The 15831-nt window shown below is 37.9% G+C and overlaps 1 protein-coding gene across 23 annotated transcripts in view; it reads right to left on the bottom strand.

Moving 5' to 3' along the window:
* Dlg1 (discs large MAGUK scaffold protein 1) overlaps positions 1–15831 on the bottom strand; it is a 206747-nt gene that overhangs the window by 42998 nt on the left and 147918 nt on the right. For all 23 annotated transcript variants that reach the window (XM_036203736.1, XM_036203743.1, XM_036203745.1 and 20 more), the window contains 3 exons: positions 15211–15331; positions 8236–8392; positions 3108–3210 (listed from right to left, as the gene is read on the bottom strand). In XM_036203736.1, the coding sequence (XP_036059629.1) occupies positions 3108–3210; positions 8236–8392; positions 15211–15331 (381 nt within the window). The remainder of the gene's footprint in view (positions 1–3107; positions 3211–8235; positions 8393–15210; positions 15332–15831) is intronic.

Genomic DNA, 15831 nt, shown 5'->3' with positions numbered 1-15831 from the left:
TCATGTAGCTGGCATTCCTAGTTCTCACTCTGACAATCTGATTATGAGAAAGAAGCCTTGGTCAGTTTCAAGCATTCAGCATCTTACAAAGATAAAACTTTCTGCAAAAAGAGCAGATTACATTTTACAGTGAGTTTGGAGAGTTCTTTCCTGAGAAGCAACCAATTACTACAGAGCAGCAACAGTCTTAGACATTAGACATTTAAGATTGGGGAATTAGGATAATTACTAATAATTTCTTTGTACTGTTTGTCTTTATGACCCAAACATTCTTCAACACACTCCTCACTGTTACTTTAAAACTGTACATTTCACCTACCGCATCCAAACTCCTGTCCTCTGCTTTTGTTTCCATCGTCCCCACCTGCCATCCCATCGCCACCTTCTAGCTACCCTGTTTCATCTGGGGAGAATCTGGTCTCCCTTCTTGGTTATGTGTACCCTTCTAGAAATCACATACACTCTTTGTCAGAGCCACTACCGGGAGAGAACAGACTGCGTCACACAGATGTTAGACTAAGGACGAAAAGCATATTTTATCTCATGTGACATATTAGTTATTTGAAAACATTTAAATAGCATGCACATGCTTATTTGAGGAGAGATAATGTTTAAACCCCCCTCCCCATTTTAGGATCCACAAATCTGGTATTCAGGAAAAATTTGGAAATAATAAACATATACAAGAACAATCTATAAGGAAACCACTCTGAAATAGGAATCACATACTAAAAATACCAGTATCTAAAAAAATTCTTTTACTCAAAACTCTTTTTTCTGTTTTTGTTCTTATTCGAGACAGGAACTCTCTGTGTGGCCCTGGCTGTCTTGGAACTTGCTCTGTAGCTTCCCTCTACCTCCGGAGTGATGGGATTATTAAAGATGTGTGCTACCACTGCCTGGCTTCAAAATTTTCTTTTTAAATTAAGACTAGAATAGTACTGATCTTCACCAGACCCCCACAACCCCCAAAAGGAAAAAAGGATCAATCTGAAAGATCATTTAAAGAGAAGCTCAGAAATCACAAAAAAATAATAAATAAAACAAGTATAAATACCACAAAAGAGAACAAAGAGGAAAATTCTGGGCACATTCAGTAACTCTGGAGAAACCCAATGAGCAGCAAGTGCACCTGTTCAATATGGGGCATGTGCTAGACTCAGTTTTGTAAAAGCCAGTGGCCATCAAAAAAAAAAAAAAAAAATATCAAGACTATATGTGTTCTGTTCCACTATAACAATCCTTCCTGTTAGCACAAAAGTTCTCTTTTGTTTAGTTTAGTTTAGTTTTGTCTTTTGGAGACAGGGTTTCTTTATGTAGCTTTGCGCCTGTCCTGGATCTCACTCTGTAGCCTAGGCTGGCCTCGAGTGCCTGGATTAAAGGCGTGCGCCACTACTGCCTGGCTAGCAGAAAGTTCTTATGAATGTATTGAATTGAAATTTCAAACATTTACTTTCTAAAGGATTTTTAAATAAATTAAATTAAAATATATCACTCTCCCTTTCTTTTCCTCCCTGCAGCCCCTCCCTCCCACATTCTTTCACTTTCTCTAACTGACGTCCTCCTTTTATTATTAGTCACACACACACCGCACATAAACATGTAAGTACAACCGCTAACTATGCACATGCTTGCATAGACACGTTTGTTTTCCTCTGACAACACTGCCACTGCCTATTTTTAGCTTTTCTCTAGTTCTGTCTTATTTGTTTACTTTTGTCCTATACTCTCCAAGGAATTGCTGCAGTGTCTCTGGGTTTTGTTAGCTTACCTTAATCTCTCTCCCCGCCCTTAGACTTCTACTTAGTAGTTTCTTTCAGACGGAATGCATAAACTGTATGGAAGCTGAGTTTAAATTTCATGTCATCTGTCATCTGTTGCAGAGTTCTGCTGCTACTTTCTACTGTTTATTAACACCTTCATACGAATGCTCAGATGAGCTACTTTTTCTTCTTCTTTTCTTTCTTTTTTTTTTTGGTGTATGTGGAGCTGAGGATGGAACCCAGGGCCTTGCGCTTGCTAGGCAAGCGCTCTACCACTGAGCTAGATCCCCAACCCCCAGATGAGCTACTTTTAAAGTACATATTACTCTGAGTTGAATTTTGCTGGACCAGGAAAATAAGAGTAAATGTAATAGCTGGTAATTGTATTTCTTTTAGATGCTTAAATTATAGAATATTTCATTTAGTGTTTAAATTATAAAATATTTCATTTAGCTCCTTCAGCCATATCATTTTTCCTTCCTCATCCTATTGTTCACGAACATCAACAAGTATGCTACTATGTATTCTTCTGGGTGTTCAAACTGATCAACTCCACTGAGGTTTTACTAGTGAACTGGTAATGCTGATGCCTACTAGAGTTTTATACATGTTTACTAGGGTATTACCTCGAATTTTCCATTATTATTTTCTTCCCTTAGGAATCTAGCCAAATTATGTCATGATGCTTTATTGTCTAGAAACACAATATAACTCAAACTTCATTCTTCTATTTTAAACAAATGCTACTAGAAAATATTATATTAATAAGTATAATCTAATTCAATAGAAAAAACTCTTGAGTAACTTCATTTTCTTTAGCAGCATTACTATTTTTACTTATGGTTTTTATTAATCTTACAAATCAATGAGTTAGTAAAAGTGTTATTAAGATGTGTTAAATAGGAAGTCAGATTAAAAAGAAACTTGAAAATTAATCCAAATATTGGTACAACCTCAAAAGAGTTGGCAGATGAAGTGTCCCTTATCCTAATGAAAAAACACTTCTGACTTAGAAAATGAATTGGTTTAGACTGGACAAATGTTGGATTAGCAAATGAAAACAAAATATAAAAAAGTTAAGATTAGAAATGAGACATTACTATGGGCTGGGGACATAGTTCAGTTGGCAGGCATGGTGGCATTCAACCTTAACTCTGGAATCTGGGAGGTAGTGGCAGAAGGATCATTTCAAGGTTATCCTCAGAATCACACTGAGTTCAAGGACATACAAGGCTATATGGAAGCCTGTCTCCAAAAATAATAAAGGCAAAAAAGGTAAACACCAAGGAGAAGAATTTAAAATTAAGAACATGCAATAGTAACAGGCAACAAGAACTGGATTACCTTCAGGTCGATATTGTGCGACAATAGTGACAGCTTGGCCTGCATTTTTTAATGCGGCCGCTGCTTGCTCATGACTTGCAGCTCTGAGGTCAACACTGTTTACCTATAAGTAAAATCAAATACTAATGTAAGAAAGCATAATCTTTGATTAGAAATCAATGGCCTGTTTGTTATGTGAGTAGGCACAGGTTAGTTGCAGTACCTTTATTGTTTAAATACATTATACAGTAAACAACACATGATTATTCTAAACAATTTGATTCACTAACAATATTTATCAGCAAGAGGAGAAAGTCAAGCATATCCTTGAAGGATTTCAGAGAGCAGAATCCTACTGAATTTCCCCACCACACCCTTTGCCCCCCCTCTCTCTGAGAGTGAGGCTGAGCTCTGGCCACAAGTGAAAGGAAAGGAATGGGTTGCAGAACCATCTTTCTGTTGTTAGGGTTTCTTGAAATCTGGTCCCTCTATGATGTTGCCCAGGCTGGCCTTAAATTCATGTCACTCCTCCTGCCTCAGCTTCCTAAGTCTGAGATTATAGGACTGGCCAATACACTTGGCTCTAGGATCCTCTCCTCCCCCAGCATTTTCCTCTAGCTCCCCTATGAATTTCTTTTCTTTTAATAATACTACTTTATCAGGATGGTTTCTAACCGGTTCTACTCTGTAGAACCAACCACACATTCCCTGGATCAAGTCCTCTTGGCTATAATGCAGGACTCCATGTTCCTAGATGCACTCTATTACTCTGTTGAGGGTTTAAATGTCTACATTCATGAACAATGTAGCTTTCTTGTTCTATCTGTCTGCCTCAGACTGAGTTGGGGAAATATTACAATTCTTCTGATTTTCAGGAGTTTCTTAATTTTTTGAAAGATTGTCAGTGAAACTATCTAGTCTTGGACTTTTGATTTCTCTTTCTTGCTCCACACATATAATCCATATACCATAAAATATATATATTATATTGGTATTAGGGTCAAATCCACGGCTTTATGAGTGCTAAGTACAAGCTCTATCACAAAATTACAATCCAAGCCTTTGAATAGTGACTAGTATTTATTCTTTCTTGCTGGCTCAGAGCTAGCATTCATTTTTCTTATTTTTGGTTAATATCTTTTCCAAATTTATGAACAGCGATGTATGTAACAAATACCTATTATTTTAAGTATGTAAGCAAATATATATTTTCTTAGTAACCACTTTTGTTTTAAAGTCTATATTCTTATTATTTGTGCTTGTGAATTTTATCTGATGAGGTACTTATATGTTTGTCTTAAGAGTTTTTAGGTCATGTTCAGTTTTGAAGATCTTTTTGCACATTTTCCTCTTGCTCCTAAATATTTTTCTCTTTTGCTTTCATGGCATTTCCCCACAGAAGACTAGTAAGTATTTACATATCAATGTTACTGATGTATATTAAGCATACCCAGGGTGAGCCTTGAACTCTCTGGAGTGGTCTTGGCTGTGCTGCTGGCCTAACATATTCTGGCAACATTGTGTGTCAGTGACCCACATAAGCTGGTCTCACACTGGCAACTTAAAATTATCTGTTATGCTCTGAGTTTTTCCCACCAAACCCTATGCCAACTGACAATGTACTTTGACAGAAGGTGTGAAGTGCAGGTCCTAAGCTAATTTTATTTTCCTAACTAGCTAATTTGTTTAATGATACCACCAATTTATCCTTACCACACTATAACTTATTTTTAAAAGACTAAACTACAGTATAGCTTCAAAAATACAAAATGAAACAAAACAAAAAACTCTATGACTAATTAAGATGGAAACATCTGGCAACTATATACACCCATGAAACTCCTTAAAGAACATACATCTATATCTATTATCCAGCCCCAAGAGTTCTATGGGGCACCTTTAAAAAAAAACCACCTTTTTATTGATTCTTTGTGACTTTCACATCATGCACCCCAATTCCATTCATCTCTCCATCCCTCCATATCCTCCCTCTGCCCTTTGAGGTTTGCCCCTCAAAGAAAACAAAAAAGTCAATGTAATAAAAAACAAAATTAAGCAGTGTCCAAAAGTGACAAGAAGGCACTTATGGTCGCTCCCCTCCTTGACAGAGTGGTAAAGGAAGGAGGAAAGGATGGAGATAGAAGACGACAAGGGTTGGGGATTTAGCTCAGTGGTAGAGTGCTTGCCTAGTAAGCACAAGGCCCTGGGTTCAGTCCTCAGCTCTGGGGGAAAAAAAAAAAAAGAAGCCACTAAAGAAAACTACTCAACATCTGGTTTCCTGGAGACTGGGGAAAACATAAGATTTCCAGGAAGCCACAAGACAAGTTTATGCCCAACCTGTTAACCTCATTACCATGGATCTTGACCGAGTATTCAAGCAGTCAAGTTTGGGGCCTGAAACATAAGCATTAATAAAGACTTACTATTTCTGAATTGTAGAGCATGTTCCCAAATACAAGATAGTACTGTGGTAGTCTGAATGTAACTGGCCCCCATAATCTCATAGGGAGTTTCCTATTAGAACACGTGGCTTTGTTGGTGTGAGTATGGCCTTGTGTATGTCACTGTGGGGGCAGGCTTTGAGGGTTCCTATGCTCAGGGTATCTTCCAGTGTCTCCATTGACTTCCTGTTGCCTGCAAGCCATGATGTAGCCAGCACCATGTCTGCCTGCACTCCAGCATGCTGCCCACCATGATGATAATGGACTCAACCTCTGAAATTGTAAGCAAGCCACCTCAATTCAATGTTTTCCTTTCCTTGTAAGAGTCACCATAGTCATGGTGTCTCTTCACAACAATAAAAACCCAAACTAAGACAGTAGCCTACTAAATGTAGATCATGATAATATTCAATATAGTCAAAGTATGAAAAACTTACGCTGAAAATCTGTTAAAAATTAACAACAGAAACTCTTTACTTTTAGTTGCTTGGGAACAGAAGTGAACCAAGAGAGGTGAATCAAAGCCCTCCAAGTTAGTGCAGACAGAAGAGAGTATAGAATGGGAGACAGATACTCCCAAGGAAAAGAACAAACATGGGATGGACATTCAGAGAAACACAAAGAACTACAGCACCTTGAGAAGTTTGGGAGCTGAGTTATAAAGTAGTTTTGGAAGTTGGCAGCTCAGCTGTAAAGTAAGAGATCTTCCAGTGCTCAAAAAAATGCTTGCTTGAGCCTACTCTTAGAAGCTAATCAACCAACTAACCACCAACCAGAAACCAACACAACACAACAAAACAAAAAACAACCAACCAAAAATCCCCACTAAATTAAACTGAAGCTGTAACAAAATATTACAGATCATGTGCATACAACTTGATTCTGGAAGCCAAAACCACAAATCATTCCCTAGGATTAATCCCCAACACACAAATCATTTTGTTACAGAATAATAACATACAGTATTTACTTCATGCTTTAAACAAAATCTGGTTACTCAAATATTTAGAAAGGGAGAACAAAAGAGGAGAGTGGGTGTGGGGGAGAGACTCCCTTGCCCCCCCCCCCCCCCCAGTTTGCAAGCCCGCTCCTCCCTGACAAGAGAGAGCGGGGGGTGGGGGGTGGGGTGGGGTGGGGTGTAAGGTCAAAGCACAACTTGCTATAGCTGGGTCTCTCTTTCCACCCTTTGGGTTCCAGGAACTGAACTCAGGCTTAGTAGCAATCATCCTGTGTGTCCTGCTTCATTTATTATTTTATCCCAAACATCTCATGATAGTTAAGATTACAAGACAAGCAAAGATGGAAGAAAATGTAACTTATCAAGACAAAGAGAAGTTAGGTGGGTGTGGTGGCACATGCCTGTGATCTTAGTATGAAGAAGCAGAGGCAAAAGGATACCCAAGAGTTGCTGGCCAAGCTGGACTACATTATAGAGGGCAGCAGGCTAACCAGGGCTTTAATGAGACCTTGTTACTAAAAATAACCATGATTATGATGATACAATCATGATGATGAAAATGCTAACAGCTGTAGACAGACGACTGGATGATGAGTTTGGAGAGTTTGAGCAAAGGCATAACAACTATCAAAAAATGAACCAAATGGAATTGCTAGGGAGAAAAAGGATCAGAGTTTATTTGAAAGACTTAGTAGTATAGGAAAATTAGCAAAAGAAAGAAATAGGAAACTTGAACCTAAGTCATACCAAGTTTCCAAGCTGAAACTTAAACACAGGGAAAGATAAAAGACAGATCATCGCATCATCTGTGGAATAGAACCACACAGTTTAACAAACACATGGGTAATCTGAAGAGATACCAACAGACACAACTCCCAAAACTGACAAAGGAGACACAAGATGGCAGAACAGGTAACAGCCATGCAAGCCTGTTAACCTGAAGCCGAGCTCCTGAATCCATGGTGGAAGAGAGCTGACTTAGGGAGACTGTCCTTCGACCTCCACCCACAGCATACATGCTCAATACCATTCACACCCAATAATTTAAAAAGTATTGAAAGAGAAAAAAATGCTGACAGTTCTATATTCAGTGAAATTATGAGAAAAGGAGATGAATGAAATATAGTTTAAAAAAAATCAGTACTGGGCCGGGCGTTGGTGGCGCACGCCTTTAATCCCAGCACTCGGGAGGCAGAGGCAGGCGGATCTCTGTGAGTTCGAGGCCAGCCTGGTCTCCAAAGCTAGTTCCAGGAAAGGCTCAAAGCTACACAGAGAAACCCTGTCTCGGAAAACAAAAAACAAAAAACAAAAAACAAACAAACAAATCAGTACTGAAGAAAAAGTAAAAAAAAAAAAATTTGAGCAACACTGTAGTGTAAATAAATAGCAAAGGTATGAGGCTGAAATCAGTAAGAATTACTAATTAATAACTGTATCCCACCTGGGAATGTAGCTCAGTGGTGGAGCAGATGTGTAGATGTGAGGCCCTAGGTTCAGTTGAATGCCACAAATAATGGTAATCATCGTATAACAATAAACTATTAGATGCGGAAAATGTCAGCTTGGTTTAACACCACCACCACCACCAAAAAAAAAAAGAAAAGAAAAGAAAAGAAAAGAAAAAACCAAACAAGACTGAACTCTCTACAATGTGTATCAGAAATACACTTTTAAGTTATTTTTAAAATGCATTTTTTAATGACTAACAGGTCACAGTAAAGAATAAAAACATCTAATTTTCAGATCCTACCGATATAATGCGATCTCCTTTTCTGAGCTCTCCACTGAGATCAGCAGGTCCTCCAGCCAGGATGAAAGAGATAAATATTCCTTCTCCATCCTCACCTCCCACAATGTTGAAACCAAGTCCTGTTGAGCCACGATGAAGAACAACTTTTCTAGGTTCCCTAAAAATTAAGAAAAAAATGAAATAGCTTAGAAATGTTATGCAGAACTTGAACATTCTACCCAGAAGAGCATCCTATTGATGACTCCTTTGAGGGATGAGGTCCTACTATGGTGCCGTGGCTGACCTTCAACTATCTGGCCTCAAATTCACAGCAATCTTACCCAGTCTCCTGAGTATGGGGATTACAGGCATGTGTCACTATTACCAATCAACACACAAAGCTAAATGGAAAAAAAAATAAAACAAAACAAAACCTAAATGTTATATAAAAGGTTTCTCAAAATTACCAAGGGAAAGAGAAATAGAAGGAAAAAAACCTAATTTTATATAAAAGTTAAAAAAAAACAATGGTTAAAAAAAATCAAGCAAACAAATCACATTTTATAAATATTCAAAGAATAAAATCTGTGCGCACTATTGCCCGAGATTCACCATAGCCATTATTTCCTAGCTATACAAAGCAGCTATCTCTTTTGCTTGGAACAGAGCCTTTCCTTATCATTCAACTGTAAGTCCAAAGCACTCCCTTTTGCTAAGGAGAGGGCGTGACCCTGTTCTGGCCTCTGACGAAGGGAAAAAATGTTCTGTCATTTTCCAAAGAAAAAGACCTTAACAAGACAGAACACATTCTCATATCACCCAGTTGGCCATCAATGAACATAATGAAATCTCCTTACTGGTTTAGATACTGTGGTTATGGAAGTGAAATCAGAAACCTCATAGGCGCTGTGGGTTGCCCTGTCATCCTGGAAAATACCTATCTCCAAACTTTTTATATGAAGTAATTAAGTTTCTTTAATAATTGGACATGACTGTATACACCTTGGGAGGCCAAAGAGTGAGAATTACTTGGGACCATGATCTGAGACCATCCAGGCATCACAGGCAAAGTCCATCTCCAAATAAGAGCAGCCTTCCTGAATTTTATCATCCAAAATACAAAAGAATTTTTTTATTCTGAGCATTTACTACTTTTTTTTAAAAAGGTTTCACTATGTAGTTCTTATGGCCATAAACTCACAGAGATCTGCTTGCCCCTGCCTCCCAAGTGCTTGTGATTAAAGGCCTGTAGCATCACGCCCAGCCTTGTTTATTACTTTACAAAATGAATTTTAAGGTGGATGCATTCACTTTTTTCTACACACCAAAACTCTCTGGATTGTATCTCACCATTGAAAATTTTCACAACTGTTGGCAGAGTTATGTGGAAATCATTCACATCTATCTTATGGTAATATCATGAAAGTACCAGCAGCAGATCCTTTTAAATTTGATGAAATATAGAATTCCACTTGACAGACATTACTCTTAAAAAGAATATAGTATATTTGGCAAGCATTTAAAAATTTTAATTTTTTGGCTGGAGAGATGGCTCAGTGGTTAAGAGCACTGACTGTTCTTCCTAAGGTCCTGAGTTCAGTTCCACGATCACCTGTAATGAGATCTGGTGCCCTCTTCTGGCCTGCAGGGACACATGCAGGCAGAATACTGTATACAAAATAAATAAATCTTAAAAAACAAAAACAAAAAATTTTTTAATTTTTTTCTAAAATGTAAAAGAAAACAATTGGTTATAATAGCCGTGAGAGCTAAATCTTACGTTAAGATGAATTTTAAGAATTATATAACGTAATATATCAATCTTCTTACATGCTGGCCTACTCAAAATTTTTTCAAGGAAAGAGTACTTTCTGCATATATAAATAGGTAGCCAGCATTATCCAATTTTGCTAACTCTTTTATGGAGTTTATAAAGCTACTTTTCTTATCAAAAATGGGAAATTAAACAAAATGTTTAGGAAATACATGTGTATATATACATCTATATGAAAGAAAACATGGATAGTAAAATTCAGGAAGGCAGTAATTTGGGAACCCTGAAGGAGAGACAGGGTAGGACGAGGGGCACATGAGTTTCACCATGTTAGGTAGTGGATTTCAGGGTGCAGGGCAACATATGCATGAATTGTAAATTCAGAGAATTATTATTTTCATGTTACTTCTGTAGGAAAATACATTCTAAATGTAAACATAATCCATGAAAAGGAGCCTAACAGGAGCTGACATTAGAACAATTCAACTACAAGATACTTCTGGGGCGCTCCTAAGCGACTGGCAGTGACTGTAAAGTACTTTGATGGTCACTCACAAAGCTAATACACAAACAAGTTACATATGGTCTTGGAACTCCGCTCCTATTTCCTAAGTAACTGGCTCACAGCAAGCATTTGAACAGACACATGAATGTCAGTGTTTACCACGGAAGCTGGAAACAATGTAAGTGACACATATGAACAAATAAACTGGTTTCAAAGTGTGAAGAGGGATGGATGGATACATACACACACACACACACACACACACACACACACACGACTATTAGTTAGAAAAATGAATGAAGATTAATATATATTAACCCATAAGTGAACCTTGAAAACAATGCTGTGAAATGTCAGTCGCAAAAGAAGACGTATTGCTTGGTTTCACTTACATAAATATTTAGATGAATCAAATTTGTAAGACTGAAAGAAGACTCAAGTTATCAAGAGCTAGGAGTAGTGTGGATTCATCTGTGATGATGAAAAGGTTTTGGAAATGGCTTATGGTAACACTGAATATAATGCACATAAATACACACATTTTAATTTTATTATATACATAATTTTATCACACCAAAATGAATGACATGCACTACAAATGATTGAGTGTGTGTAGGTGGGTACTGATGTGTGCAGTCAGATGTAAATCTCCAGTGTCACTGTACTGAGTTGACATTGACACTCCAGTGTCAGGTACTGAGGTATTCCTCAGTGGTCTGGAAGCTGCCCAAGGGGTGAAGCTGGTTGGCTTAGGGATCTGCCTGTTTCTGCTTCCCTAGTGCTGGGATTGCAAGCACCACAACTTGGCCTTTTCAAATGTGGGTTTGGAGGATGTATGCATCAAACTTAGATCTTCCGACTAAGCCATTTCCCAGCCCCTCTGTAAACAAGTAAATATGGTGAGTATCTGAATAAAACTAACTAAAAAATATTTGTTTGTTTTTCAAGGCAAGGTCTCACAATGTAGAGCTGGATGTCCTAAAACTCACTCTGTAGTCCTGGCCTCAAACTCACAGAGATCTGCCTGTTTCTGCCTTCCAAGTGCTGGGATTAAAGGTGTGTGCCCCCACAGTCCAGCCTGAATAAAGAACTACTAAGGACTGAACTTTATAGCAATTAAGTATATGCTGTGGTTTTCTGAAGGGGAGCTGAGAATGAGTGACAACCTCTCAAGAGGCTTTGGCTCAAACTGTGGAGGACTTGCAGTGTGTGGGCACTGATTTTTGTACTTTATTATTTGGGTAAGGAGCATAATTATCAAATTGGAATGACATAATGCATACCATTTTAAGAAGTCCTATTTTGTAACCAACCATCTGATTTTCACATTAGTACGCAAATATGTTGTATTAAACATCCAACAGATACTCTAGATATGGGACATGCAAAGAGGCCAGATGGGGACAAGAAGGAAAATGGAAATACAACTTACCCTTTAATTGGCAAAATATGTGAAGATATTAAAGCTATAATAGGCACTATCAGCAAATAACAAAATTAGAGATCAGTAGAGAAGAAATGCCTACAAACAGTAAGCATTGACTTCATTCAAAAAACAAGAATTCCAGTTGGGGATTTAGCTCAGTGGTAGAGCGCGCAAGGCCCTGGGTTTGATCCTCAGCTAAAAAAACAAACAAACAAACAAACAAAAAAAAAACCCCCAAAAAACAAAAAAAACCCCCAAGAATTCTATTCTACTAATTTTCATTATTAGCCCAACTAACAAGCATTTATTTTGTTTCCAACACTGCTAACTCAGAAACAAGATCAACGCTTCTATACTAGAGACATCACTGCTTCTTTTCTTTTTAAAGACTTACTTATTTTCCATTTTATATGTATGAATGCTTGCCTAAATGTATGCAAGTACATCACCTATGTGCTTGGTGCTTATGGAGACCAGAAGAGGGCATTAGCTTTCCTGGAACTGGAGGGACAGATGGTTGTGAGCCATTATGTGGGTACTGCGGTCAGAGCCTAAATCCTTTTTCAAGAGAGGCAAATCCTTTTAAGCACTAAGCCAACTCTCCAGCTCTGAGTGCAGTTTGTTGTTGGGGGGTTTTTGCTCTCTTGGGGGACCCACCACCCAGTCCCAAATAAATTCACACACAAAGACTTATTCTTAATTACAAATTCCTGGCTTTAGCTTGGCTTATTTTCTAGCCAGCTTTCCTTAACTTAAATTATCTCATCTACCTTTTGCCTCTGGGCTTTTCCCATTCTCTTACTTCTGAATCATACTCTTACTCTGTGGCTTACTGTGTGTGTAGCTGGGTGGCTGGCCCTGGAGTTCTCCCCTTCTCTGGCTGCTAGCTCTCCAATCCTTCCCAGATTTCTCCTTCTATTTATACTCTGCTTGTCAGCCCTGCCCTTTCTCCTGCCTTGCTATTGGGCAGCCTTTATTCATTCATTCATTCATTCATTCATTCATTCATTTCTTTCTTTCTTTATTTCATATGCAGTGTTCGGTCTGGATGTATGCCTTTATGCCAGAGGAGGGCACCAGATCTCATTACAGATGGTTGTGAACCACCATGTGGTTGCTGGGAATTGAACTCAGGACCTCTGAAAGAACAGCCAGTGCTCTTAACCTCTGAGCCAGCCCCCTATTGGGCAGTTCTGGACAGGCACAGTACCACAGCTTCACAGTTAAACTATGTAACAAGAACAACAGTAGCATACCTGAAAATACTCTACTACACCAGTCTCTTAATCTGTAGGTGCTAATCCTATATTGAGGGCACAATGAATGTGGGGAGGATGAAAAATCTGGCAAAAGTAAAAGGTTTTTGAATGTACAACAACCAGAAATTAATTCAAAGTTAAACGTGTAAAGACTCTCAGGTATTTCTGGTAGCTGTCTCCTGTGCTGCATCAGAGGATAAGACTGCAGCCTTGCTTCTGAAGGTCTCAGGTGTGCATTCTGCCCCACTAACAAATACTGCTTGAAAACCTCATCTAAGATTAAAGACTGCTGTGCATTTGAAACACAAAGCTCTTACAGAGTTCTGCTCTTACAGGAACTGCAATGCTTCAATTACAGAAACAAAGACTTTCTAAATATTTTCCAATCATTTTTCTTTAGCATGTAAATATCAGAAGTAGTATATCTTTGGACTGTATAGCAGACTATTTGATTTAAAAACTTGGTGTTTGAGGCTGGGTGGTGGTAGCGCATGCCTCAGGAGGCAGAGGCATGTGAGTTTGAGGCCAGCCTGGTCTACAGAGTGAGATCCAGAACAGGCTCCAAAACTACACAGAGAAACCCTGTCTCAAAAAAAAAAAAAACCCCAAAACCAACCAACCAACAAATCAACCAACCAACCAGAGAAACAAACAGAACTTGGTGTTTGAACTGATAACTTGAGTTTCATAAAAACCAACCAACCAACCAACCAACCAACCACCCACCCAACCATTAAATGAATTCTGGCTTGGGATCAGGATAGAATATCCAATTCCTGAAATGTCCCTAGCCATACTTCTGTTATGTACTGCATTTTTATGTAGCATGCTCTTCTCAGCAAACAATGCTGACCAATGTTGAAAATACTCTATGGCCTGCAATATCAAACATTTAGCCAAGATTTAACTTTTTATTTTTAATTAAATTTTACAAATTAATTTTGCTTGTGGAGGTCAGAGGACAACTTGGAGGAAGTGGTTATCTCCTTTGCCAGCCTGGCTCCAGGAACTGAACTCAGGTGGTGGCAGCCACCAGTACCTGCTAAGCCATCTTGCTGGCACCAAGACTTAATTCTTTGTATTATAATAAGCAAGTTCATCCATCTGATTAGTATGAAAGTATGGTCTTTAATTTTTTAATAAGATTTACTCTTGCTTTAACATAAATTACTTTATCAATAAATGCTTGATTTATGTATCTATTTTATATACCCATATATCTGGTAATCATGTAAAATTTCTGCAGAGAAAGAAGCTGTAAAGAGTTTAGGAACTAAGTCTAGCATCTGCAGTCTACTGAGAAAAGTCACAATTCACACAAACACCAAGGTTCAAAGCCAACAATGCTTACAATGATGGAAGTAATAAAAACATAACAGACATTACCGAGTACACACATAATGTTAAATGCTACAGTTAATACAAAACACTTGTAAAATTTACAAAGCAAGCTATACCTTGAATAATGTGAAAAGGAGCTAAAATATTTCTATCTCACTACAATCCCAGGGAATTTCTTAGACATAAACTTTAGTGCAGTTACTACTGTTAAATGAAAGCAAATTTTTGGTGTCAGAGTTTCAACAATATATATCAAAGCAATAAAAGTATGACTTGCTGATTTCTGAACACAAATGCTTACTATAATATTCTATGACATGTACTGAAAAAACCCACAAAGTCAGCCTAATGAATCAGTAAGCTTATCTCTTCCTTTAAAAATAAAACAAAATGGAGTCTTGATCTGTAACCCAGATGAACCCAAAACTTACGATGTAACCTAGCCTTGAACCTGAACTCACAATCTTCCTGCTTCAGCCTTTTCAGGGCTATAACACCAGGTGTGTACTAGCATACCAAATTATTTAAACTATGTTTAATGAAACTTACCTCACCTTAAGTAAAAAGCAGTGTTTTAGAAAGGAGCAGAAATTACTTATTAGCCCTAAAAGGTATGTCTCTCTTTTGTGGCTAATCAAAATGCTACTTAACAGCTGGCTTTATGTAAGAAGATGAATATTAAGTGCCTTACCTAGTAATCTCATCATCTCCAAGCACTGGTTTAGAAATGGGTGAGTATCTCGCTGGTGACGCTGGTGTCTGGCCCAAGTAGGAAGATTGGCTAACATGGTTATCAACAGGCTGAGAAGAAGCTTCAAAATAAATTGAGAAATATATCAAAAATGAAAGATGGCACTTAGTACCTAGATGTGAACTTTAAAGTTAAAGCAGAATTCTTTTTGCTACTTTGTGTAACAGAATTTAGTAGAGAAGATGTCAGCTAAGAACAATGTATAAGCTCAGGTTTCAGGTCAAAACTGGTTTTAACATTCAGATCAATAAAGCTAATTTATTGCACTTGCAATCTTTTGAGAAAATACAACTACAAAAGAGTTTTATATAAGCTGATTTGCAAAATTAAGTCCAGGATAGGTTAAAAACTGTTACAGAAAGGGCTAAAATATGATGTATACTAGTAAAAATATTAATTATTATTAATTTTATGTGTATGGGTGTTTAGCCTGCATGTATGTTTCTGCACCATGTGCAAGCCTGTTGTCCAGAGGCCAGAAGAGGGTGTCAGATCCTCTGGGTCCGGAGTTATAGGCTTTGAGCTACCAGTGCTCTTAAGTACTGACTTATCCCTCCAGCT

This window comes from Onychomys torridus, chromosome 12 (assembly GCF_903995425.1).
Source record: "Onychomys torridus chromosome 12, mOncTor1.1, whole genome shotgun sequence".
NCBI classification, from domain to species: Eukaryota; Metazoa; Chordata; class Mammalia; order Rodentia; family Cricetidae; genus Onychomys; species Onychomys torridus.
Note: the sequence above shows the minus strand (reverse complement) of the source record. Positions and strands in the feature narration are given on the sequence as shown.